At 40.4% G+C, this 25,238-nt stretch overlaps 1 protein-coding gene across 11 annotated transcripts in view; it reads left to right on the top strand.

The window, feature by feature from the left end:
* The window catches only part of NEBL (nebulette), a 357,048-nt gene extending 350,840 nt beyond the window's left edge, over window positions 1-6,208 (top strand). For all 11 annotated transcript variants that reach the window (XM_044228985.1, XM_044228984.1, XM_044228981.1 and 8 more), the window contains one exon: window positions 831-6,208. In XM_044228985.1, the coding sequence (XP_044084920.1) occupies window positions 831-1,007 (177 nt within the window). In that variant the 3' untranslated portion in view covers window positions 1,008-6,208. The remainder of the gene's footprint in view (window positions 1-830) is intronic.
* The last annotated feature ends 19,030 nt before the right edge of the window (window positions 6,209-25,238 follow it).

The following is a 25,238-nucleotide window of genomic DNA, read 5'->3' as shown; positions in this document are numbered from 1 at the left end:
TTTTTACCACTTTTCCCAGCACCATTTATTGAAGAGACTGTCCTTTCCCCACTATGTGTTCTTGGCTCCTTTGTCATAAATTTATTGACCATACATACATGGGTTTATTGCTGGGGTCTCTCTTCTGTCTCATAGGTCTGTGTTTTTATGTTACTCTCAGAGTTTTTGATTACCACAGCTACAAAGCTTCAACATAGTTCGAAGTTAGGAAGTGAATAATTTCCTCATTATAACAAGGATTCAGCTATGTGTCCCTCAATATTCAGAACATTTAGATGCTCAACGTCTATCACTGTGATTCTAAAAGCTACAAAATGAGTGTATTATGTATTTTTCTTTTATATACATGTATTTTTAAAAGAAAGCAAAAATTCTTTGTTCCTAACTAAGAAAAATTCATTTCCTCTGCCAGGGGCCCGTGGCAGGGACTTGGTGGTGACTTGGCTCTGTCTGTCCCTAGGGCAGATTTTGTTCTCTGAAGAATGTGGAATAGGGGAGAATCTACATAATCTAAAGGGTTAACTGAAGCTGGGAGAAGTTGCCTTTACTGCTTCAAAGCTTACTTTTTCATGGGCTAGTTATTGTATCTAGAGGCTTCCTTGATTGCCATTCTGGGCCCCCAAACATTACCCTTTTTGCTAGCCTGGTCAACTTGAGATGCATGCAACTGAGGTCAGTGCTAGGCTCTGGTTTGGAGATCTCCAGAAAGAAATATACTTGGGAACATTCCTCATAGTTACTTCATTTTGTGTGAGCTGGTCTGTCATGATTGGCATGTGTGGCCATAACTATTTGGTCTCCATCGTGTGATCCCCTCTTTCCTTTCTCAGAGGACCTACCGAGCCATGTATGATTACAGTGCCCAGGACGAAGATGAGGTCTCCTTCAGGGACGGCGACTACATCGTCAACGTACAGCCCATCGACGACGGCTGGATGTATGGCACGGTGCAGAGAACTGGGAAAACAGGGATGCTCCCAGCCAATTACATTGAGTTTGTTAATTAATACTCTCTCCTTGTCTTTGAGCTTTATTCTAATGTATACTAAACCCAATCTTTTTAAAAGATAGAAGATACTTTTAAGACAACTTGGCAGTTATTTTACAATAATCTATCTTCACTTGGACAATGAGACACATAGGTACCAGGAAAAAGGACTGACTTCTGGGCTCAGAACAGCAGCATTTTCAGTAATTCCTGTACACAAAACCTTAAGGTCTGGAGGCCCGGTGCTGCTAATTGGGTTAATGGTTTCCTTTGATTGGCTATCGAACACTTCTGGGAAATGTATTTTTGTAGACTTTAATAGAGATGTTGATTGTCCCTTACACGTAACAAGTCTATGAAACTCATTAGCTGTCACTTTGGAATCACCAGAAGCCAATTCTTGTAATTCAGTAACACAGCCAATAATTTAAAAACCATTTAGCTTTTGAGTCATTAGGGAATTTCCAATTCAAGTGAAAATTGCCTAATGTAATAAACGTCAGGAGTGGCAAAACGGCAGTTTGGTTAAAATTATATTGACCGGTGGCCTTCGGGACCTAGAAACTTCTCCCAAACAAAGACATTTCCTTGTTCCCTAGGCTGACTTGGGTCTCTTTGTTCCTCATTTGTACCAAGGCGTATTCTACTCTTCATTTACATTCTGTGGGCCCAAGTCTATGCTTGACTCCATAGAAGGTCAGGACCAAATAAGGTCACAGCTACTCTGCAAAGGGCAAAGTTGAAGGTCATCTCTATTATTTCCCTAAGGGCTTTGACCCTGTTGCATGTCACGTAGGTTCAAGCTTCTGTAACATAGGCAGCTGCACTGCCCATCCCCGTTATTACAGCAACAAGTGCGGCTGATAACCTAACAGCCCTCCCGGCTAGTAGCCTGCTCATCAGAAAAACATGTTTTTGAAAAGTTGCTTGAGATTCTCCTGCTGCCTTGCACTCTAGTTTCGAAGGATTTACACCTTTAGGAAATAGACGCCTACTCTAGCAAATAAGTGATTTAGGTGTTTACTGAGCAGCTTTCTTTAACATAATGCCGCTGTCGATTTAAAAGTAAAGCTAACTAAACCCGAGCCAAAGACTACAAGGTGTGCGAGAGACACAACCAGTGAGCAAAACGTCACCCACTCCACAGAGAGATGATCAGGTTCATGTGTGTGTGTGTGTGTGCGTGTGTGTGTTTCTGGAAAATGCTATTTACATCCAGGAATGGAGGTCCAGCCACTGAAACCAGTTAATGGAAAGACGTCTTTTCTACTTTCTTCTGGTTTTTACTTTCTAACCCATATTGGGTGGAGGAGGGGAGATGAAAATGCCAGCAGAGATTTTAGATCAAGGCCCAACAGGTTGTTCACTAAAAAAAGAAATTGTTGTCCTATCTTGAATTTCAAATGCAAGACCCTGCGGGCACTTTCTGGGTTCACCACAGAGCCGCCGCCTTGCTGGCCGGTCGTGATGATCGGCCTGTGGTCTGCAGTCAAGGTGGCTGGAGAAGTTAATGTCCATCCGCCACTCTGTGTTTTTCTGATGTATTTAGACCTCAGCAGGGTAGCATTCATGTAGGGCTTGCCTCCGGAGTTGTGACGAAGAGGCTAAAAGCAAAGTTTTAAAAATGTGATAAAATGTATCGCTCTTGAGGCTATCTCCTTTAGGTAACATAGGCAAAGAAATTAAGGAAATATCTTATAAAATACCTTTTACAGAAATGTTTAGGAGTCCAGAAACAAATGCTAATTCGTTTATGCTTGTGGAAAATTAGCACCTACTTTTTGAAAATCTAGAGTTTTATTTTCTCTGGCTCAAAGAACAAATAAGCTTTATTACACTCAAGCTGCATCTATAGGAACTCACACAAAAAGAGATAAGGGAAATTCAGGTAGAAGACTAGAGAATTTTTTGAGGGGTTTTTACAGATTCCTACATACCCAGCAGGACTGATTTTCTGGCATTGAATGGACAGTCATGATTAAATTAACCCCTATCTGTTTAGATGTCTTGTCCACAGACCAACAAAGGCAAGCTAAACTTGCAACATTCTTGCAAAAAAAAAAAAAAATTCTGTGCATTAAAACTGGGGCAATAAACTTACTCAATTTTATAGTATCATTAAGCAAATATTTATGTTTCACCCAGACCACTTTTTTTGTGATTAGGGAAAAGAGTAGTTGTTGATTAAATTTGCAGACTAAATGTAGGACAGGTACAATTTTTGAGAAATAGCACATTTATAGGAAGCTCAAAGGAAACGGATTTGAAGTGATACTCTTAATTGGGGAAAAGTCCCATAAAATAGCAGTTGGTTGTTCCATTGTCTTTCTCATCTATTAATTTTAAAATCAGATTCAAGGAATGTAGAAGTCAATAATTATTAGGGGAATAATTCTAAAATTTTAAGCTTCGCATAATGTTTGCGTAGTGAGATGTTTCTCCTTCCAGCTTCTAGGAATTAAGGTCTGCTCAGAATTTAACCAGAGAGCAATTATTTGTTGTCACTGTTACTAACGCTTGTCAGGATCTTGGGCATCTCAGCAGAAATATTGGAAACATACATGTATAATACCAAAGCGCTATTTTTACAGCATTATTTTTCAAAACTATGTTCTCGAACAGTTTTTCCACTTTGCACATGGCTCCCCTCCCCTCAATTTGGCGGCATGCATCTCACACATAAATAACACTAACTGCTAAAGAAGGGTGTTAAAAAAAAATCTATTTTTTAGAAATCAAGCTAAAGACTGTGAAATGTCCAAGCACAGAAAGCATGCACCTGATTCTCTGAACATGATGCATTCTCAGGCCTGAAAAAAGCACATGGAGCAGGTTGATATATCTTATAAGGTTCTGAAAACAAAACTAAGTTTGGATCATCTCTCTCCTGAGAGAAGCTGAGCAGCAGAATAGATGACTTTTGTTGTATGTCTTTGTAGTCAACGTTTTTACTAATTCTCGTGCTCTAGGAAAGCTTCCGATTTCTAACCTGTGACAAAACGAGTTCTTCACGTCTTCTTGTTCTTGTTTATACACCACAGCGTAGCCCAGTTTGAAATACTTATCTGGTTGTCAGATCCCCTCGCCATCCCTGCCTCTTCCCAGGCTTCCCCACCTCCAGAGACCACACGGGAATTTGCAAGCACAATTTCTCCGGGCACCTTGTATGAATGTGGATGAGATTAGACCCGCCCCTCTCTCGTCACTAGGTTCACCGCTTGAAGATGATGAAGAGGCCATTTGGGCAAGTTGACCCCAGTCTCTCCTCTCTTGTCCTCTCCCGGTTGGGCTTGGCAACAGTCTGGGAGGTGGGGAAACAGACTTTTCTAGAACAGTGAAGTTCAAGAGGTGCATCTCTTTTTTTGGGTGTGTTCACCTCCAGTGAAGTGTTTTTGATGAAAAGATAAAGAAAACGGGCATGACCCTTTAATAACGCATCCTTATATAAAGTGGATATAGTTTATACCAAAATTATAATAGAGATATATTTTTTAAAAAGGTGCCTTTTTGATGACCCTTGTTTATCCATGATGGTCTTGGAATGAGAACCAAGCAACCAAGCTTCTTGTCTATTCTATAGTAATATTTTATTATACATGATTGGTATTTTTCTTGTGGGGGAAATGTGATGCTCCTGACAGATATGAAAGGTGATAGCTGATTGTATTTTTACCTCTAAAGGTGTAGAACTTTAGAAAATACTGACCTTTCCCCGTCTACTTCTGAAAAGTTCTTGGTGGATTTAAATATAGTCAGGATGCATAAACATTAACTTTAGGTTTGAGACTTAAAATACCTATTGCAAGACAGAAGAATTATGTTATGAGGCTGAATTCATTACACAAGATGAAATTCACTTCGTAAATTTCTATTAGACCTTAGCTATTTGCTTCTGATGCTCTAAAAGTGGCTCGAGCGTGGGTGTTTTGGGTAATGAGACACAGAGGTGAGAAAGCTTTAGTTAAGTAAGAAGCTATGTGAAGTAAGTTAAGAATGCTAAAAGGAAAGTCTCTTTCTGAAGGATCCCAACGCCCATTCGGGTCCTTTCCAGGCAACTGGCTGTCAACTACTGATGATCAAAAACAAAAACAAAAACAATAACAATAACAAAAAACTAAGATATTGTATGATGTTTCTGTGGCCATCATTTCATGATGCTTAGACTACTGGAATCCACTAGCCTGGAAGGATCTCCAGGCAGATATCTCCCCGGATGTCCATATTACTTCCATATATTCATGGAATCCCATATGCTTTTTGCGTTTGACACATGGTTCCCAGTTGGCATAGTGTCTACTTCTTTGTAATCCAGTTGCTGTTAAGAATGAAAAAGGAGAAAGAAAGAAAACTGCATGCTAGTCCCACTCTTCAGTGTCCATACGATGAATGGCTGAGCATTGAGAAGTGGCACCAAGTGTGTTGTGGGCACAGTGTGGAAACGTTGGCCTTTGACTTGTGAGAAGAATACAAAATTGAGTCACTGCGCAGCTTGGATTCTGTCTGCTTCAAAAATGTAGAATTGTGGTTGACGAATTTGTAAGACCGTACTAACTTTGAGAGCATACAGTTTTAATGGAAACACTTTATGGTTTTAAAATGAAGGGGCTTATAGAACGATACGATGTTATTACTATAATTTGGCTTTTGTTATGCAAATTAACACCAGCTATTAAAATATATTTTAGTAGAAATGCTTTAATTCATGTTTTCTTTCCTCTACACTGTGAATCTTTAAGCCTTGGTGGACTAGAGCAACATCGTGCTGCCCAAAGGACTAACCTATGCAAACTAGTTCACATTTTAGTGGATGTCACAGTAATCGTGTAATAAGACATTATTTCCCCCCCTGCATAATGTACAGCGGCATTGGAATAAACATGAAGCCTAGCATCTTGTATGTATAGTATAGTCACTCACAAACCCTTCAAGGCTACTATAATCATTAGTATTATTATTTGTTTAAAAGCGAATCGCCAAGTTATCTCTTAAATCTACTTGAATGATGTCAGAACAAGACTGAGAGATGGACGTGTCGGCTGTGGCTTCATTGTGGTCACTGTAAGTGTCCTCCTGTGATCGAGCTGTGTTCGGATGCACTTTCTTCAGGATATTATTATTCTGTGTCTTCTTTCTGTATTTGTAAAATGTTATAACGCTCTAATTTTCCTATCTCTACACATTCGGTTTGCTTAAATAAATGCAGGATATAACAAAATGGTTCTACGTCTTGGTTCTCACCTCGGTTTCTTGGAGCTGGGGTCATTGACGGTGCCCCGGGGACAAGGCTTATCATGACAATGCACAGTAAATCACATTGGAGGCCCCGGCTGGCTTCGGTGCCCTTCCATTAGTGAGTCACTCAAAATGTGTCTTCCTCCCCCAAATAAACTTAGTTTTAAATGATAACAATATTATGCTTTTTCAAGCTGAGTATCTTTCTGATTGTGTATCAGAGTACTCCAATAATACAGCATTGTAGTTCACTTCTTTCAAGATTAAATCCCTCATATGTTCCCAATAGTAGAATTTTAATTTTCTTATAGTAGTAAGATGAAAGAAACAGCTTGAAGCAAAGAATAGAAAATGTGCAAATTGAGTACATGAAAAGGAGAGATGCTCTGATTTCTCAGCTAAGAATGGCTCATTTATCATAGAACATAATTGCTTTTTTCTCCTAATTTTCCCATAGTTGGAAAAGGTAAGTTAGTCCCTATTTTTACCCTAGTATAAATCTATTGAGACTAGGATCTTAGCCTTACTATATTATTGTGTAGAAGTTCCTCTTTGAAGGGGCATAAACCCTCCCAACGGTACACTGATGAACAGTATGGATGACGCATTTATTTAAGAAAAAATTTTAAAAGATTTTATTTATTTATTTGTTAGAGAGAGGGTGTGTGTTCATGTGTGAGAGAGAGAGAGAGAGAGAGCACATCCAGGGGGGAGGGGTAGAGGGAAAGGGAGAAAGAGACTCCCCTCCTCTCCCCCGTGCTGAGTGGGGAGCCCGACATGCGACTCGATCCCAGGACCCTGGGATCATGATATGAGCAGACACTTAACCGACTGAACCATCCAGGTGCCCCAGATAACACATTTAGAACACTTGCTCACAGAACAAACATGTCTTCCTGATCTTGAAATTTTCTGCTTTTCATATTCTAAAATCATAAAATGAGTATTTGTGTGATATTCATCATCAAATATACTGATGATATTTCAAATTACAAAACAGCCTGTTTATTTATTTGAAGAATTTGCTATCTTTTTCTCCTGCCAAGATTTTTTTCCCTCCATGATAATAAATTTCTTCCTTGGAACCCAAGTCACAGAGTAATGAGTAACTTAGCAGGAATTTTTTTTTCCCTAAACTAAAATAATTGGGATTTAGAATATTTTATGCTTATGATTTTATTAACCTCAACATTGTGACATCAGTTTTATAAATCCCTGAGACCCACATGACTACCAGAAGCCTACTAAAATAACCTTTTACAAAAATACTCTGACATAATAAATTAAAAAGTAGATAAAAGTAAAGCTTTGTTCCTTCCTTTATGTAACCTGATTCTCCCACATAGGGGGACTGAATAAGAGTTTTGTGGTGGCAGAAAACTGAATATGGGCCAAATGTGAGCTTCAACTACTCTCTGCAGTTCTAAGCAAAATTCTCATGGCTTGGTCTATTATATTAGTATTTGGGAACAACACAGTTGTAAAAAAACAGAAGGAGAAAATAGATTAAAAGTGTGCCAGGTCAACACTAGAACAAAGGACCCAGTTACAGATTTTGTTTTTACTGTGGCACTTGATCTTTGCCACTTCCTACTTTTTATTTTATTTTAAAGATTTACTTATTTGAGAGAGAGAGAGAGCAGGGAGAGAGGGAGAGAGAGACAATCTCAAGCAGACTTCCTACTGAGCTTGGAGCCGGAGGTGGGACTCGATCTCATGACCCTGAGATTACCACCTGAGCTGAAACCAAGTCTTGGTCACTTATCTGACTGTGCCACCCACACACCCGCCTTTTCTTTTTCTTTTTAAAGTAGAAAACATGAAAGAGAATAGTAGAGAAATGAAAAATCAGAACTCTTGTTATTCCACTCAACAGAATAAGGAATTTTCCTGCATCTCAAATTTAGTTATTAGATTACTCTTTAAATGGACTCGTTTCTGGTTCTTGACCTGGGCTAACCATATTCACTGCCATTATTCTGAGGGTTGCTCTCCAAGACCATTTTTGTCATCTCACATAATCTCACCACTGTGATCACAGCTGACTGGGTCTAGATGACCAACTGATGGGCTGTCTGGGGGGCCTGGATGGGGGCTACACAAGAACTTGGCCCGACAGGGATGGTGACTGATTCTGTCCAAATCTCTCTGAAGAGCCTGAGTTCCAAAGATAGAGCGGGTTGGCTAACTGGTTGTATTATTCAAAGCTAAAGGACGCGGAGAAAGAAGGAAGTCAGGAGTAAGCCTAGGCTTAGGGAAGGCAGGAACCATGAGTAAGAAAAGCCACAAAATGGGGGACAGATATCTAGAGGAGACGGAGGGAAAAGTAAAGTTGATGGTCAGTAGTGACATATGGCACATGGTAGAGCCATAAAGAGATGGGAAGAAAGAAACTCGATTCTTATTAATGAGTGGCTCCCATCATTCAGCAGCCCCGACCCTTGCTGCTATGGGTGGCCACATGCCACATCAGGTGCTCGAGGCTCAGTCCTAGAGTCACTGCGAGACCACCTCCTCTAATCTTGACAAGGAGCCAATTTCATGAATGTTGGAAAGATTTGTACCATGTCCTCCCCTTCCCCCACAATGAAACACTAAATAGCAGAAGTAACTGAGATGCCAATTACATTATTACAGTTCAATTGTTCCCAGCTTGTTTTATGTAATTTTCCTTTGTTTTCTTTTATGATATAGTATACAGCCTATATCCTACTGAAAATCCCTTTAGTTAGAAGTTGTTTCCTTGGACCCCATGAAGGGTAACCACAGTGGACAACCAAATGCATTTAACTGCAGCCAGTGTGTAGGTACGGAGAAGAGACTGGCAGTTCAGAGGAATGTTCTCGTTGATTTGTACATTTGGCAAAGAAGAAGGGAGTGTCTGGGGCCACCTTTGAGAGTGACATTGGCACTGGTATTCCAGGGATGAAAGAGGACTGGTTTTTGCAGAACTTTCAGGAATACCCAATTCAAGGTGGGTTTTCATAGTATAGTGGTTATCACATTTGCCCAATAGAAACATCTGCTTCTTCCAGTTTACTCTGGTGATCACTCTTGTTGAAGGTGGTTTATGAGTTCAGCATCTATTTAGGGTTTATGGGATTCAAGGAACAGAACACAGAACTTTCCTCATCAAGCTTACATACTGGTAAGAGAGATTAGCATGAAGCAGCTAAGGATGTACTTGCATATGACTGTGTACATTTGTATATAATTGTGTGAATTTGCATATAATTATATACATTTGCATGCAATTGTGTATATTTGGTAATTAGTTGTCCAGTTGCAGCATAGGAGACACTGTAAAGGGGAAGTCTAGTGAGCCCTGGGGCTCTTCCAGCTGGGTGAGCTGTGCACCAACCAGGAGGGGGCAGAAGGCTTTCCTGAGGAGCCCAGGCGAGAACCTAGGGTTGGAAGCTGCATGGATAGCAGTCTCTGTCCATCTAGGCATTAGACATGTGGGAATATTTTACCATCAGCAGCCAGTGCTAGAAATGCTGCAGTCTTCCCTCTGCCAAATTTTAATTTAAGTAGCAATGGCAGGTTTTTGTAATCTTAATAAAGTTAAATGTTTTATGGACAAAAATCAGAGTATGCACGTGCATGGGTTTATGTGCATGGACTGCCCTCTTATTATTCTAATTAAGATTTTTTTCTCAATCAAAAAAAATCCAGCCCATTGCAAAGAGTTAATTATATACACAGTTTTACAAATTGTGGAATACTTCGCTGCCTTTTTGGATAATTAATTATTACATAGCCTTTCCTGGGTCCTTTCCTCCTCCCTGAATGTTTTTGGAAAGTATGTGTTTACTGGAGTTTATTTTCATACAGTCTGCCACAGACATTGATTCAAATGCTGTTTTTTTTCTCCCAACTTAGATTTCATAGATTTGGGAGTTGTCATTTCCACCTAATATGTGGTAGGAGTTAGATTTGCTACATTAACCAGGCAACACAGGGAAAAATCACTGGCAATGCAAGAAAGTCACTGGTAATTACTTATAATAAGTCCTCGCTCTGAGGTGAGTCATAGCTGTGTGTACGGAATTGTAGCAAGAATGTCGAGCATCTGCGTCCTTTAAAGTCTGGTGGTGCATTTGCACACTTTTTCTTGAGGACTTTTGCCCCCGTTATGTGAACGATTGCTAATATTTTGGGTGTCTGTGGTTCCCTTAGCCTATGCCTAATAAAATGCCTGTTGTGGGAAAGCCCTTTGATACACACAAACACCCCCTGGCTTCATCACATCTTTCATGTTTGGACTTTCAAGACAGTGCCACCAAGTGATTTCTGGTTTATATGGCTTCCCCCTCCCCCCCAAAAAGAGAAATTCTGATGAGTCAAGTACATTGTCATATTTACATTGTAATGACACACGGTTTCTTTTGTTCACAAGTTGTATTCCCATAGGTTTACATTAATTTAGTGGGGTTGGGAGAAGAGGTACCTGAAAAGCCAATGGGACATTGTAGGACCCACATGCCAAGGCTCCTTCTGGCCGTGTCTAGGCATGAGCTCCAGGGAGCCAGGCAATGTGTCTCCTTTCTGCCTGCAGCCTCCCTCCCACTGGAAACAGGAGGCACAGGACCAGAGAAATGTTTCCATTTTCTGTGATTCATGTCCTGGAAAGTGGTGGGGTGGGGTGCGGGGGAATGTGTGGCTCCAGTGATGATTTTATTTTCCCACAGCAGGCCAATAAAAAACATTTCTGGTATGAGAACAGTAATTATGTTGTGCGAGCCTCTTAGTATCATTGAAAAGTTCCATGTTTGAAGGACACCGAAATATTTTCAGAACTTGGAATGGGGTTTCTGGTTTTGATGTAAGTCCCTCGATTATGACCGAGACCCTAACAGGGGAGTTTCATAATATATAATAACCCTTCAGGATTTGACAGACTCCGTTTTATGTTTACGCCCAGATCAAAAATCTAGATTATGTTTGCCTGGGATGGATGGAGCTTCAGCAGGGAGATGTCCTGGTGAGAAAGATGAGTGTATCAGGTGAGCGAGAACCGGGGAGGGGGGGCAGTCAATAGCGTTACTGGCGGAAAGGGAAGGATGGAAATAGTTGAGGAACAAGGAGACATGAATCTCTCAATGGTCTCACTTGGATAAAAAAACCTCAACGATTTAGTTCCCAGGGGAGTTGGATTTTTCAAAAATTATTCCAGTGACAGGAAGTAGACTCTCCTTGCCTTTGCACCTGACATCCACGAAATAAGGCTGTACTCTGTTGTATGACTTACCTTTCTTTTTGGAAAGAATGCATCTGGAAATTGCTGAAAATTGACTTCATGGGAGTATATGTTGGGATACATTTTTGGAGTTTAGGACAGTGTGATGCCCTAGCTTTTTTTTTTTTTTTTTTTTAAGATTTTATTTATTTATTTGACAGAGAGACAGCAAAGGAAGGAACAAAAGCAGGGGGAGTGGGAGAGGGAGACGCAGACTGCCTACTGAGCAGGGATGTGGGGCTCAATCCCAGGACCCTGGGGTCATGACCTGAGCGGAAGGCAGACACTTAATGACTGAGGCACCCAGGTGCCCCTGCCCTAGACTTTTGATGTTGGTTTTTTAGTGTGTGTGTGTGTTTTTGTTTTTAAGTCTGAGAAAGTTGTGTTCACCTGAGGGGAGCAAGTAGATTCTGCACTGTGACTTGGGTAGTCTCACATTCCTGAAGTGGACGATTCTGGCCAGAGTCATGTTTGACCTTCCATGCATGTTCCCCTGAGACTCATGGATTTTTAGGGGAGCAGAAACCTTTAGTTAGACCTCTCCACCCCCGACCTTCAGGAAGACATGGCATGACTATTTCACTCTAAAGACCAGAAGACCAGGCCCTGAGAAAATTGGTGACTGCCAAAACCAATGGCACATAGCTTGGAGGGTGGGTAAAAGCACAGCCCCCCTGTCTCTCATCTCTGTATGAGTTCTAGCAGTTTTGGGGTGGAGTCTTTTGAGTTTTCCACATAAAATATCATATCTGCAAGAGTGAGAGTTTGACTTCTTTGCTGATTTGTATGTCTTTTATTTCTTTTTGTTGTCTGATTGCTGAGGCTAGGATTTCTAGTACTATGTTGAATAGCAGTGATGATAGTAGACACCCAGCAGTGTTCCTGACCTTAGGGGGAACACTCTCAGTCTTTCCCCCTTGAGAATGATATTCGCTGTGGGTTTTTCATAGATGGCTTTGATGATATTGAGATATGTACCCTCTATCCTTACATTGTGAAGAGTTTTGATCAAGAAAGGATGTTGTATTTTGTCAAATGCTTTTTCAGCATATATTGAGAGTATCATATGGTTCTTGTTCTTTCTTTTATTAATGTATGGTATCACATTGATTGATTTGCAGATGTTGAACCAACCTTGCAGCCCAGTAATAAATCCCACTTTGTTATGGATGGTGAATAATCCTTTTAATATACTGTTGGATCCTATTGTCTAGTATTCTGGTGAGAATTTTTGCATCCATATTCATCAAGGATATTGGTCTGTAATTCTCCTTTTTGATGGGGTCTTTGTGTGGTTTTGGGATCAAGGAAATGCTGGCCTCCTAAAATGAGTTTGGGTTTTCCTTCCATTTCTATTTTTTGGGACAGTTTCAGGAGAATAGGTATTAATTCTTCTATAAATGTTTGCTGAAATTCCCCTGGGAAGCCATCTGGCCCTGGCCCTGTGCTCTGCCCAGATTGCCCTGGGCAATCCTTATATCAGATAAATTATATTTTAAGCCAAAGACTATAATAAGACATGTGGAAGGACATTATATTATACTTAAAAGGTCTATCCAACAAGAAGATTTAACAATTTTAAGTATCTATGCCCCTAACGTGGGAACAGCCAATTATATAAACCAATTACTAACAAAATCAAAGAAACACATTGACAATAATATAATAATAGTAGGGGACTTTAACACCTCCCTCACTGAGATGCACAGATCATCTAAGCAAAAGATCAATAAGGAAATAAAGGTTTTAAATGAGGCACTGGACCAAAGGGACATCACAGATATATTCAGAACATTCCATCGCAAAGCAGCAGAATACACATTCTTCTCTAGTGCACATGGAACATTCTCTAGAATAGATCACATCCTGGGTCACAAATCAGGTCTTGGCCAGTACTAAAAGATTGGAATCATTCCCTGCAGTTTTTCAGACCACAGTGCTTTGAAACAAGAGGAAAGTTGGAAAGAACTCAAATACATGGAGACTAAAGAGCATCCTACTAAAGAATGAATGGGTCAACCAGGAAATTAAAGAAGAATTGAAAAAATTCATGGAAACAAATTAAAATGAAAAAACATCTGTTCAAAATCTGTGAGACACAGCAAAGGCAGTCCTGAGAGGAAAGTATATAGCCATACAAGCCTTTCTCAAGAAACAAGAAAGTTCTCATGCATACAACCTAATCCCACACCTAAGGAAGCTGGAGAAAGAACAGCAAAGAAAGCCTAAACCCAGCAGGAGAAGAGCAATAATAAAGATCAGAGCAGAAATCAATGAAATAGAAACCAAAAGAACAGTAGATCAGATCAACAAAACTAGAAACTGGTTCTTTGAAAGAATTAATAAAATTGATAAGCCCCTGACCAGACTTATCAAAAAGAAAAGAGAAAGGACCCAAATTAATAAAATCATGACTAAAAGAGGAGAGATCACAACCCTCTTCTCTCTTTCTTCTTGTGGGATCCCCATTGTTCTAATATTGTTTCATCTTATGGTATCACTTATTTCTCAAATTCTCCCCTTGTGGTGCAGTAGTTGTTTATCTCTTTTTTTCTCAGCCTATTTATTCTCCATCATTTGGTCTTCTATATCACTAATTCTCTTTCCTGCCTCATTTATCCTAGCAGTAAGAGCCTCCATTTTTTATTGTAGCTCATTAATAGCTTTTTAAATTTCAACTTGATTAGATTTTAGTTCTTTTATTTCTCCAGAAAGGGATTCTCTCATATCTTTTATGATTTTTTTTTTTCAAGCCCAGCTAGCATCTTTATAATTGTCGTTCTGAACTCTAGTTCTGACATCTTACTAATGTCTGTATTGATTAGGTCACCAGCAGTTGGTACTGCCTCTTGTTCTTTTTTATGAGGTGAGTTTTTCTGCCTTGTCCTTTTGTCCAGGGAAGAGTAGATGAATGAGAGAACAAAATGCTAAAAGGGTAACAACTACCCCAGAAAAATATATATTAACCAAATCAGAAGCGATCCAAAACCAGGGGGAGAAGAAAGTAAAAAAAAAAAAAAAAAAGTATGATTAGGCTGTTGAACAGAAAAGAGCCACACACTAGGCTTAGGGTGTATTTTGGTCTGCTAGAAGAAATTGCCTCCCAAAATCTTAAAGAAAGAAAAAAATATGTATATGGGTACACACGATGAAGGGATGGAATATGACTCTAAAGATAAAAATTTAAAAAGTATTCTAAAAAAGGAGTTGGTAAGATAAGAAATTGTTTGAAAAAAGAAAGAAAAAAAGAGAGAATGTAATCAGGCTGGAGACAAGAACATAGCCACATGCTAGATTTAGGGTATGTTTTAGTCTGTTAGAAGAGACTGTATCTCAAAATTTTAAAGAAAGAAAAACTTACATGTATTAAAACACAAGGTTAAATACAATGAAGGGATAGAACATGACTAAAAAAATGGTAATTAGAAGATTTTTAAAAGGGAATTGATAGGATAAAATAGTTAAAATGTTAAAATAGGAAAAAGGAAACATTAAAAAAAAAGAAAAAGATAATGAAGATTTTAAAAATTTAACTTTGAAAGATTAAAGAATCATGGGGGGAAAGCCATGAATTCTATATGTTGCTTTCCCCTAACTCTCATTGATCTGTAAGCTTGGTCTTGGTGGGGTATTCTTGTTGATCTTCTGGGGGAGGGGTCGTTGCACTGATTCTCAATTGCTTTTGCCGGAGGCGGAAATTGCACCGGGCTGGGCTAAGTACTCTGCGCGGTGTGCTCTGGGGAGCTTTTGTTCCCTGAACGCTTTCCGTAGAGCTCTGGGGGACGGGGATGAAGATGGCGGCCTCCTAGTCTCCGCCTGTAGGAGCCGGGAGCTCACTCGGGCCCCCAGTCCTCAGTGCGCTCTCGGAGAAAAGCAGTCAATCCCTCCCGTCTCCCTGGGCTCCGGTCACACTCTGTGCTCACCCGGCCTGTGACCGAGTGTTTCTGTCTCTGGCGCACAGCCCCGTTTGGAGTCTCCAAACCCAGCAGATTCCTGCAGCTTGTTCCCGCCACTCCTCCCCGGGAAGAAGGTGAGTCTCCCTGGCCCTGCCGCTTGTGGGGTCCCTGAGCGAAGAGCAGGGGCCTGACAGTGCCTGGGATCATGGTTTAAGGTAACCCTGAGCTGAAAGCTCACTCCCCGGCTCCGTCTCTGCTGCCGGCTTCCCCACTCCAATACCTGGGGACTCGGCCACACTCAGACATCCCCAGTCTTCCTGAGACCACACTGTCCCCGTGAGTGCTCTAACCACCCCTTAGCCTCTGGAGCGACGTCCCTCAGTGGAGCCAACTTCTAACAGTTCCAGTTTTGAGCTCTGCTGCTGTACTGTGTGCCAGGAGCCCGCCCCTCCCCCCACCGTCTCTCTCCCGGTAGGTCGCCTCGGATTCACTTCTCTGCACGTCCTACCTTCCAGAAAGTGGTTGATTTTCTGTTTCTAGAATTGCTGCTTTTCTTCTCTTCGATCTCCAGTTGAGTTTGTAGGTGTTCAGAATGGTTTGATAACTATCGAGCTGAACCCCTGGAACTTGATGATATAGGTCTCCTACCCCTCTGCCATCTTGCTCCTCCCTCATGGTTTTCCTTTCAAAATGATGCAGAGTATGTTTTCATGTTGTTATTTCCTTCAGTGGACTTGTTCAAAATGGAATGGCTGGGACAAAAGGAACCTATAATTTTAAGGCTTTTAATAAATATTGCTTATTTGTGACACAGCAAGATTTACCAGTTTAGAGATACCTACCATTAGTAGATTCCTCTCTTTTGTGTCTTTTTACTTCTGTGATTGTGAATGAGATTGCACATTTCCTTCTTGTGCTTATTGGCCATTTGCAGTTTATTTCTCCCTAACTTTCTGGTCTTCTATTTTATTGCTTGGGATATTCAACATTTGGGTATGACTTTTTTTTTAAACTTTTGATGTTACTCTCCAGAAAACTTCTAGTAACTTATACTCCCAGCAAGTGTGCGTTTGTTTCAACAAGCCCTCTCTAACCTGGGATGCCATTGTTTGGGTTGCTTTTTTGAGTACCCCCTTTACTTACAGAAACTGTGCTATATCTGGTGGATATTAATGCCATCATTTTTATGTATATAATTGGTGTGTGTTAAAACCTTGCTGATGGTACACAGACCAGAGAGAGAGAGAGAGAGAGAGAAAGAGACAGAGAGAAGAGAAAAATGGAGAAGGAGAAGTAATTTTGCAGGAGAGAAGGCTTGGAAGGGTGGAGTGGAGAAAGGGTCCCTAAGTATTTGAGATTGCTAAGTCAGAGGAAGTATATATAGAAAGGAAAATGCAGAGATAGGTCTGCGTATGAAAGAGGATGGACCACTAAGGACTACGGAATTGTATCAGTTTGCTAGGTGGTCATAAAAAAGTACTACAGACTGGTGGCTTAAATGATGGCAATTAATTTTCTCAGAGTTTCAGACCCTAGATATTCAAGACCCCGATATGAGCACGATTGATTTCCTCTTCTAATAGGGACATCAGTCTTACTGGCTTAGGACCCATCCTCATCCCCTTATTTTAACCTAATGACTTCTTTCCCAGCTCCCAATATAGTCACCTTCTGGGGTACTGGGAATTAGGACTACAACATATGGATTTGGGGGGGTCATGGGGCAGCCCAACATGAATGCACAAAATGTTACTGTGGTCAGCCAGACACAATCAGGTGTAACTTGGAAGCGTTCGGGTTCTATAAAGGAAGGACTGTCTTGAATGTCCACAGAAGACATTTGAAAAATGAAGACACCAGGAACCACGAATGTGAGGTACTTGGCCAAAAGTCACACAGCAAGTTTGTTGTAGAGTTGAGGAGAGGAGCCCAAGACCTAGATTTTAGCTATCATGGTTCTCTCGTTGGGCCTTACTGTCTCGGGCTGCTAGGCTCTGCTGTGAGGCTGGGCCCTGGCTCTCCTCTGACTAAAACCCTTGGCAACGATCTTGAGCCAAGTAATCTACAGCTACACACCCCAAATCACCACTGTTAAATTATATGCTACAGAAGGATGGTTTTTCGGACAAACCACTCAGGACGTCTCTCTTCTCAGGTTAGCATCGATGTAGCAGGATCAGCTTCATTTTATACCACCTGCCATACCGGAGGAATCTGGTTAATATATGAACACAACATAGAGGGGCAGTGTCCCTGTCCTACATCCCTTCCCCCGTCCCCAGCCTCATGGCCTCCCCAACCTCCCCTCTGCCCCTCCATGCATACCTGGTTATGGTCACAGGATGTTGTGCCACAGCTTGCATTTTCTTCACCAAATATTGTTCTTCTCTCTTTGTCGTAAGTTCTTCGAGAAGCTCCATCTACCAGGAGGTGGGGGTTGAAAGTGCACAACTGGGTAGTCCCTTTGCATCACTCACAGCTGGGTCCTCTCTCTACATGCATATCGTATGTAGTCATCAAATCCATGTTGACCAGCGCAGAAGTACAGTTCTTAATTTCCCCAAAACTTTGTGTCTTGGCTTCAATTTTTTTTTTAATCCACCCTTTCCTGATACAGGAAAATTTTATACAGAACAAGAACCGGGTAGTACTTAATAAGAAAACAACAACTGAATAAAGACACAGAGCATCTGTTTGTGTCAACACTGATGATAAACTGGTTTTCCTTGTCTAAGCTTCCCCTCAGTTTAATCAGACTGTTTCCAGGATGCTGAACAGCTGGCTGATCATGAACTTGTGGAGAGAGTTTATTATGGTAGAGGAATGCCAAAGAAAAGACCAATTCTCTTGGTGGGCAGAGCTCTAGTCTGGAGAATGTGCTTACCTTTGGCTTCTTTAGAAGGCATTACCAAACTCCTGTGCTGTGTTTCTTTGTTCAATGGAGCTAAGTCTTTTCTTTAAGCATGTTCTCATGGTAGGTGCCTTAATAAATGGCAATAAAGACCCCAAAAAGACCCAGCTGGCCCTCTGTGAGGGACACTTTTATCAATTGTTATAAAAGACAACTCACTTTCATTTCATCTTACTTTTCTTTCCTTTCTTTCTTTCTTTTTTTTTTTTTTTTAAGATTTTATTTACTTGGGGCACCTCAGTGGCTCAGTCCGTTAAGCATTTGCCTTTGGCTCAGGTCATGATCTCAGGATCCTGGGATTGAGTCCCACATCAGGCTCCCTGCTCAGTGGGGAATCTGCTTCTCCCTCTCTCTCTGCCTGTCTCTCTTGCGTGTCCTCTCTCTCTCTCTCTCTGTCAGAAAATAAATAAAATCTTTAAATATATATATATTTTCAAAAAAATTTTTTAAGTATTTTATTTATTTATTTGACAGAGGGGAAGAAGTAGGCAGAGGGAGAGGGAGAAGCAGGCTCCTTGCTGAGGTCGGAGCCCAGTGAGGGGGTTGATCCCAGGACCTTAGGATCATAACCTTAGCTGAAGGCAGATGCTCAACTGACTGAGCCACCCAGGTGCTCCTCCCTTTCACCACCTTTGGGATCGTGGAGTAGTGGTAGGAAAGGATAAGTGCAAAACCATGCACTCAGTGAACACAGATTAAATATTAATTGAGCACTAACTGAGTATAAAGAAACAATACAAAAGCTTTTTAAGACTTCTGGGTATGTGGGCTAAGAGAGGACCTGGACAGAGTAAATTATAGTACTTTTTAAATATTTAGATATTTTTGCCAATGAGTTTTAATTAAACTGATAGATCAGGTATATTTTTCCATATTGTGCTTTGTAAATTACCATTTCTGATATTAATATCAGAAGTAGAAGAGTAGTGGAACATGGTGACCTTTAAAAAGGCATCACTGATGGAATCACTGGTAGTTAAACATTAATCGATTTAATTATATGAAAGTGACACAAGAGGGCAGCTGTGCACTGTTTCTGAATACCTTTTGCTATAATATATTAGGCTAAAATTGAATATATGAATAATCAAAAAGATAGGAAATTGTCTTTCATAAACTTCCTATTATATAGAAGTAATAAAATTATTTTATTTAGAAACAAGTGAATTTTTTATACCACTTTAATCCTTACTGGCAAGTAAAAGTTGACAAGTAATAATTTAATTAACATCCTACTGCTGAGCCATAGCTCCTACATTTACGCAGAACTTCCTGGTGATGTCTTAAGAATCATGTACAGATCTGAGGGGGGGGAATGGACGGGGTTGCTCATCAATCAGGGATATCCTGGTCCCCATGGGAGCATATATGTTGAAACGAAATGTGTGTCCTGTGCACGAAGCTTAGCAATAGTGTAGAGCTGGAAAGAAATTTCTCAGCTCCTATATTTTCATATAGATCCTGGAAGATGTTTCACTTCTGGCACCTTTTGGTAACAACCCAAAGGTTCTTTGGACCCACAGCAGGTAAATATTCTGCATGTTACCTAGGGTCTCCCGCCAGAGCAGTGGTGGGGCTTTGTGGAGTGGATTCCATCCTGGAGGTCAAGCAGATCCTAGGCAGTAGGAGAAGGTGCCCTGAGCCAGGGGATCCTGCAGAGGACGCCCAATTTCCCAGGTCTGAATTACGTCTGGTTTAAAATGCAGCTTCATAGGGACAGAGAGAACTGTGTCTCAGCACAGACGAAGAATGGAGCTGAAACAGATCTCCTGGGCTTCCACAAAGACGACCTTGTGTTTGGGAGGCTGCATCTGCTTTGTGAAAATGGGGAGCTGCAACACCTACAGTGCCATCTCCAAAGGGAATGTGGATATTTCATTATTACTTACATTTCAATAAACATTTGTTAATTGTCTACATATGGCAAGCTCCAGCTCATAGTGGGTGCAACAACACCGTCTTCTGACAAGAACTGAATTGATCAGAGAAGAGATGGGGGGGGGCGGGTAATGGGTTAAACCCCTCAGGGGCCATAGGATGGCCTCCGAGAACAGGTGATCTGGCCTTGGGTCAGTAGTTTGTGCTTCAGTGCGTGCTGATCTGACGACTTCATAATGATACCAGTGGAGCTGGGGAGGAGATGCTTGAGACACTGGTGTGTGAGTTCACTATGAGAAGCACGGTGAACTCACACTGGAAGCAAGAACAGGGCAGGCTGGAAGGTGGACTTGCTTAAAGACTTGAAAACTGCCTGTAGGCTCTTCATCCGGAAACACCGTGGTGGGGGAGGGGTGTACGTCCCCAAATCTCAATGTCAATTCCAATCTAAGCATTAGGGACACCATCTAAGTCCAGAAGTTCAAGCTGGATATCCACACTGGACATGGGGCATGGGGGTTTTCAGTGAGAGGAAACAGACAGGTGGGGTGGCTTTGAAGTTGAGAAACCAGGAAGAGCGTTCAGATCAGAGAGTAAACCACGCTCCCATGAATCTAGATGCCGTTGCCAATCACAAATCAGGAAGCGCTTTGCTTTCTGAGCTGGTTTAAAACAATAATCCTGGCAAGGACAAGAATATCCCCACAGCTGCTGTTTCCCTTGAGTTACAGAATTCTAACAGCATAGAAGCATCTATATAGAAAGGAAATGCAGCTCAAAATGAACAAACAGAGCAAGGCTTAATTGATGTCATGAGTTCATGTCTCCAGGTACAGCCAACTCTTGTCCCAGGGTGCTGGAGGAATTCAAATATGTAATCAGGGAGTCACCTCCAGTAATCTCTAAAAAATCATGTACAACAAAAGAGGAGCCAGAAAATGGAGGACAGTAAATGTCACAAGTTTTGAAAAGGGGTGGGCTCCAGAAACCACAGACTAATAACTTTGGTCAATGTTTGGTCAGATTATAGAATGCTTTTTAAGCAGCTGTCTTATGAGCACTTTGAAAGGAATGTGTTGACGGCTCCATGTTGACATGGAGTCCCCAGGGCCAAATCATGCCAAACTAATCTCATCTCCTTTTGTGAAAGCATTTTCTTGAGCTGTGAGATCAGGGAATGACATAGATCGAGGGTTCCTTGGTTTTAGGACAAAAGTTTGGCAAAATCCATTAAGATAATGCTATAAGGGGGCGCCTGGGTGGCTCAGTGGGTTAAAAGCCTCTGCCTTCAGCTCAGGTCATGATCCCGGGGTCCTGGGATCAAGCCCTGCGTCAGGCTCTTTGCTCTGCAGAGAGCCTGCTTCCTCCTCTCTCTCTGCCTGCCTCTCTGCCTACTTGTGATCCCTGTCTGTCAAATAAATAAATAAAATCTTAAAAAAAAAAAAGATAACGCTATAGATAATATGGCAAAATGCACCTAGTATGAAGGTACTTTGGATGGCCAGGACCTGTTGGAAAACTCTGTGCTTAGAATGGAAGAACAAAAAAATTCAGTGCACAATGACATTTGCCACCTGCTAATGTTGTCTTTTGCAAATTCTTACTATGCTACCTGTGAAGACAGAAGTGAGGAGAAAAGAGGAGTGAGCCTGGGTGGCTCAGTGGGTTAAGCCTCTGCCTTCAGCTCGGGTCATGATCTCAGGGTCCTGGGATCGAGCCCCACATTGGGCTCTCTGCTCTGCAGGAAGCCTGCTTCCTCCTCTCTCTCTCTGCCTGCCTTTCTGCCTACTTGTGATCTCTGTCTGTTGAAAAAAATAAATAAAATCTTAAAAAAAAGGAGTGAGGGTGGCCTATCACATTAGTGATAAAACGGGAAGAATTTTTACTAAATTGAAAGCTGATGAAAATGACAATTAGTAACCTATAACTTATTGTCTACGTGTAGGTAGAAAGACCCATTCTTTTCTCCACTTTTAGTCTCTGCCTTAGAAACATGGATTCTATAAAACTAGAAAACTGCACATTTACCCCTCTGCATGGGAAGAGATTCTAGTCCCAAGAGCAACAAAAACTGGGAATAATTCTGGCAAGAAATAAATGGACTTATAAGAAGAAAGTTATAGAACTTCGCTGAGCGACATAAAAGAGTATGAATAAATGGAGAACCCTATTCCTGAATGGGAAGATTAAACATGGTAAATATGTTAGTTCTTCCATAATTAATTATAACCTTAATAGAGCCTAACAAAATCATGAAGAATTTCTATTTTTGGACTTGACAAAAAGATACTGCGTGCATCCAGAAAAAGTAAACAGTAAGAATGGTTAAGAAAACGGTTCCTAGTGTACACTGGAAGTGAAGTTCGTGCTTGATAAAGGAAACAGCCAGTGGAAAATGGACAGATTCATTAACAAAAAAAATTATTTTCGAAAAATCAAGTTAGAGCTTTTTTATATCACATACCAAATAAATGTCAGAATAAAAATGTAGAAATTTTAACTACTAAAAGGAAGAAAATATAGATGAATATTTGATAATGTTGGAATAAGGAAGGATTGCTAAGCATATTATTCTTTCTTTTTTTTTTTTTAAAGATTTTATTTTTATTTATTTGAAACAGAGAGAGAGAGATATCACAAGTATGCAGAGGCAGGCACAGAGAAAGAGAGGAGAAAGCAGGCTCCCCACTGAGCAGAGAGCCCGATGCGGGCCTTGATCCCAGGACCCTGAGATCATGACCTGACCCGAAGGCAGAGGCCCAACCCACTGAGCCACCCAGGCGCCCTGCTAAGCATATTATAATGGGAAAAAAACACACTGAAACGTGAAACACAGAAAAAGAGCTATTGACTTGGATATAAACTTTTTTTTTTTTTTTTTTTTAAATTTTAGAGCGGGAAGGGGGCTAAGGTCAGAGGGAAAGGGAGAGAGAGAATCTTAAGCAGGTTCCATGCTGAGCATGGAGTCCAACATGGGGCTCAATCACACGACCCTGAGGTCATGACCTAAGCCGAAATCAAGAGTTGGACACTTAACTGACTGAGCCAACCAGATGTCCCAAGGATGTAAACTTGTTGGAAATTCTTTTTATTAAGCATTTCATTTCTAGGTAATTGGGAGATTTAAATTCATTTGTAAGAAACAGTACAGAGTTTATGTTCACCTTACTCAGTTTTCCCCAGTAGGAATATCTTGCAAAACTATGGCAAGAGACCCCAGCTAGGATGTTGACTTGATAAAGTCAAGATATGGACCATTTGCAACATCAGGAGTCCTCATATTGGTGTCTCTTAGCCACACCCCATGGTCTCCATCCCTAAACCCTACTAGTCACTCACCTGCAGCATGGGTGTACCTTTGCAAATCCATTCACCCCTTGAAGGACTTGTGGGTTGTTTTCGGGTTTTGGTTATTATAAATACAGCTACTATGCAAATTATATATAGCTTTTTGCACAAATGTAAGGTTTCATTTCTCTGGGATAAATCTCCAAGAATGCCACTGCTGAGTCACAGGGTGGTACCATTTTACATTCCCACCAGTATCGAGTTTCTCTGCATCCTTACCACAATTTGGTGTTGTCGCTGTTTTTTTGAATTGTAGACATTCTGATAGATGTGTCATGATATCTCGTAGTTTACATTTGCATTTTCCTAGGGACTGATGATGTTGAACATGCTTTCATGTGTTTTTTTGGCACTGGTTATTTTCTTTTGTTAAATGTCTGTGTATGACTTTGTTCATTCTTTAGATTTTTTTTTTTTACTGTTGTATTTTGAGAGTTAAAAAAACCCAACAAACCCAAACTCTAGTTTTTTGTGAGATGTGTGGCTTGTATATAGTTTATCCAAGTTGGTAGCTTATCTTTTCATTCTCTTGAAAGCTCTTTCATGAGGGGTTTGAAGTGGCGGGGGGGTGGGAGGTTGGGGTACCAGGTGGTGGGTATTATAGAGGGCACAGCTTGCATGGAGCACTGGGTGTGGTGAAAAAATAATGAATACTGTTTTTCTGAAAATAAATAAATTGGGGAAAAAAAAGTTTTTAACATTGATGAAGTTCAATTTATCAGTTTTTTAATGTTATGGATTATGCTTTGGATGTTAAGTTTAAGTTAATTAGTTCTTAGATCTTGAGGATTTTCTTCTATGTTTTCCTTTTTAAAATATCATATGTAAACAGAGACAGGTCTATGTCATTTTTCGCAATCCATTTGGCCTCTTTCCTTTTCTTGCCTTCTCACATTGGCCAGAACTTCCATCACTATGTTGAATTAGAATCTGATCTTCTAGGCAAGCATTTATTCTTCGCCCATTAAGGATAATGTTAGCTGTAGGTTTTTTGGTAGATGCTTTTTATCAAGTTATGCACATTTCCCTTTATGCCTGTTTTTCTGAATGTATTGAGTTATTAAAGGATGTTGAATTTTGTCATGCTGTTACTCTACCTGTTGATATGATTATATGATTTTTCTGGTTTAGCCTGTTAATATTGTGGATTATACTGATTCAGGCATGTGGAGCTAGATTTGTATAAATCACACTTAGTTGTCAAGTATAAATACTCTCTTTGCTAATGTATTTTTAAACATTTTGTCTTTATATTCCTGAGTGGTCTATAGTTTACTTTTACTGTGCTTTTTCTGATTTGGGTATCAGGATAATACTAGTTTTGTAAAATGAATTGGGAAGTGTTCCATAAGAATCTAATCTCTGTGAAAGCAGGAACATAGTTTGTCTTTTTCACTGAATTATTTCTAAAGCTTACAACAATGCTTAGAACATAGTAGATGCTCAGCAAATATTTTGAGCAAATGAGTAGGCAATGTAATGTTCCCAAGTCATGTAAGATAAATTAAATATTAAAATTGGAAGTTATAATTGAACTGGTTTTTCCCTTCAACAAACTTTTTTTTTCTTTTCTTTGTTTTTTTTTTTTTTTTTTTTTGCTAGATGCTGGAGATGCCATGGTGAGGGAAATGAGTATCTCTTCGGAGTTCTTATAGACTAGCAGAATAGTTATACACACACACACACACACAAATAAATATATAAATTACATAAAAAATATGTAGTTAGAAACTGTGTTGAGAGTCC

This window comes from Neovison vison, chromosome 12 (assembly GCF_020171115.1).
Source record: "Neovison vison isolate M4711 chromosome 12, ASM_NN_V1, whole genome shotgun sequence".
Classification (NCBI taxonomy): domain Eukaryota; kingdom Metazoa; phylum Chordata; class Mammalia; order Carnivora; family Mustelidae; genus Neogale; species Neogale vison.
The sequence above is the reverse complement of the archived record's forward strand: the minus strand, read 5'-3'. Positions and strand labels throughout refer to the sequence as shown.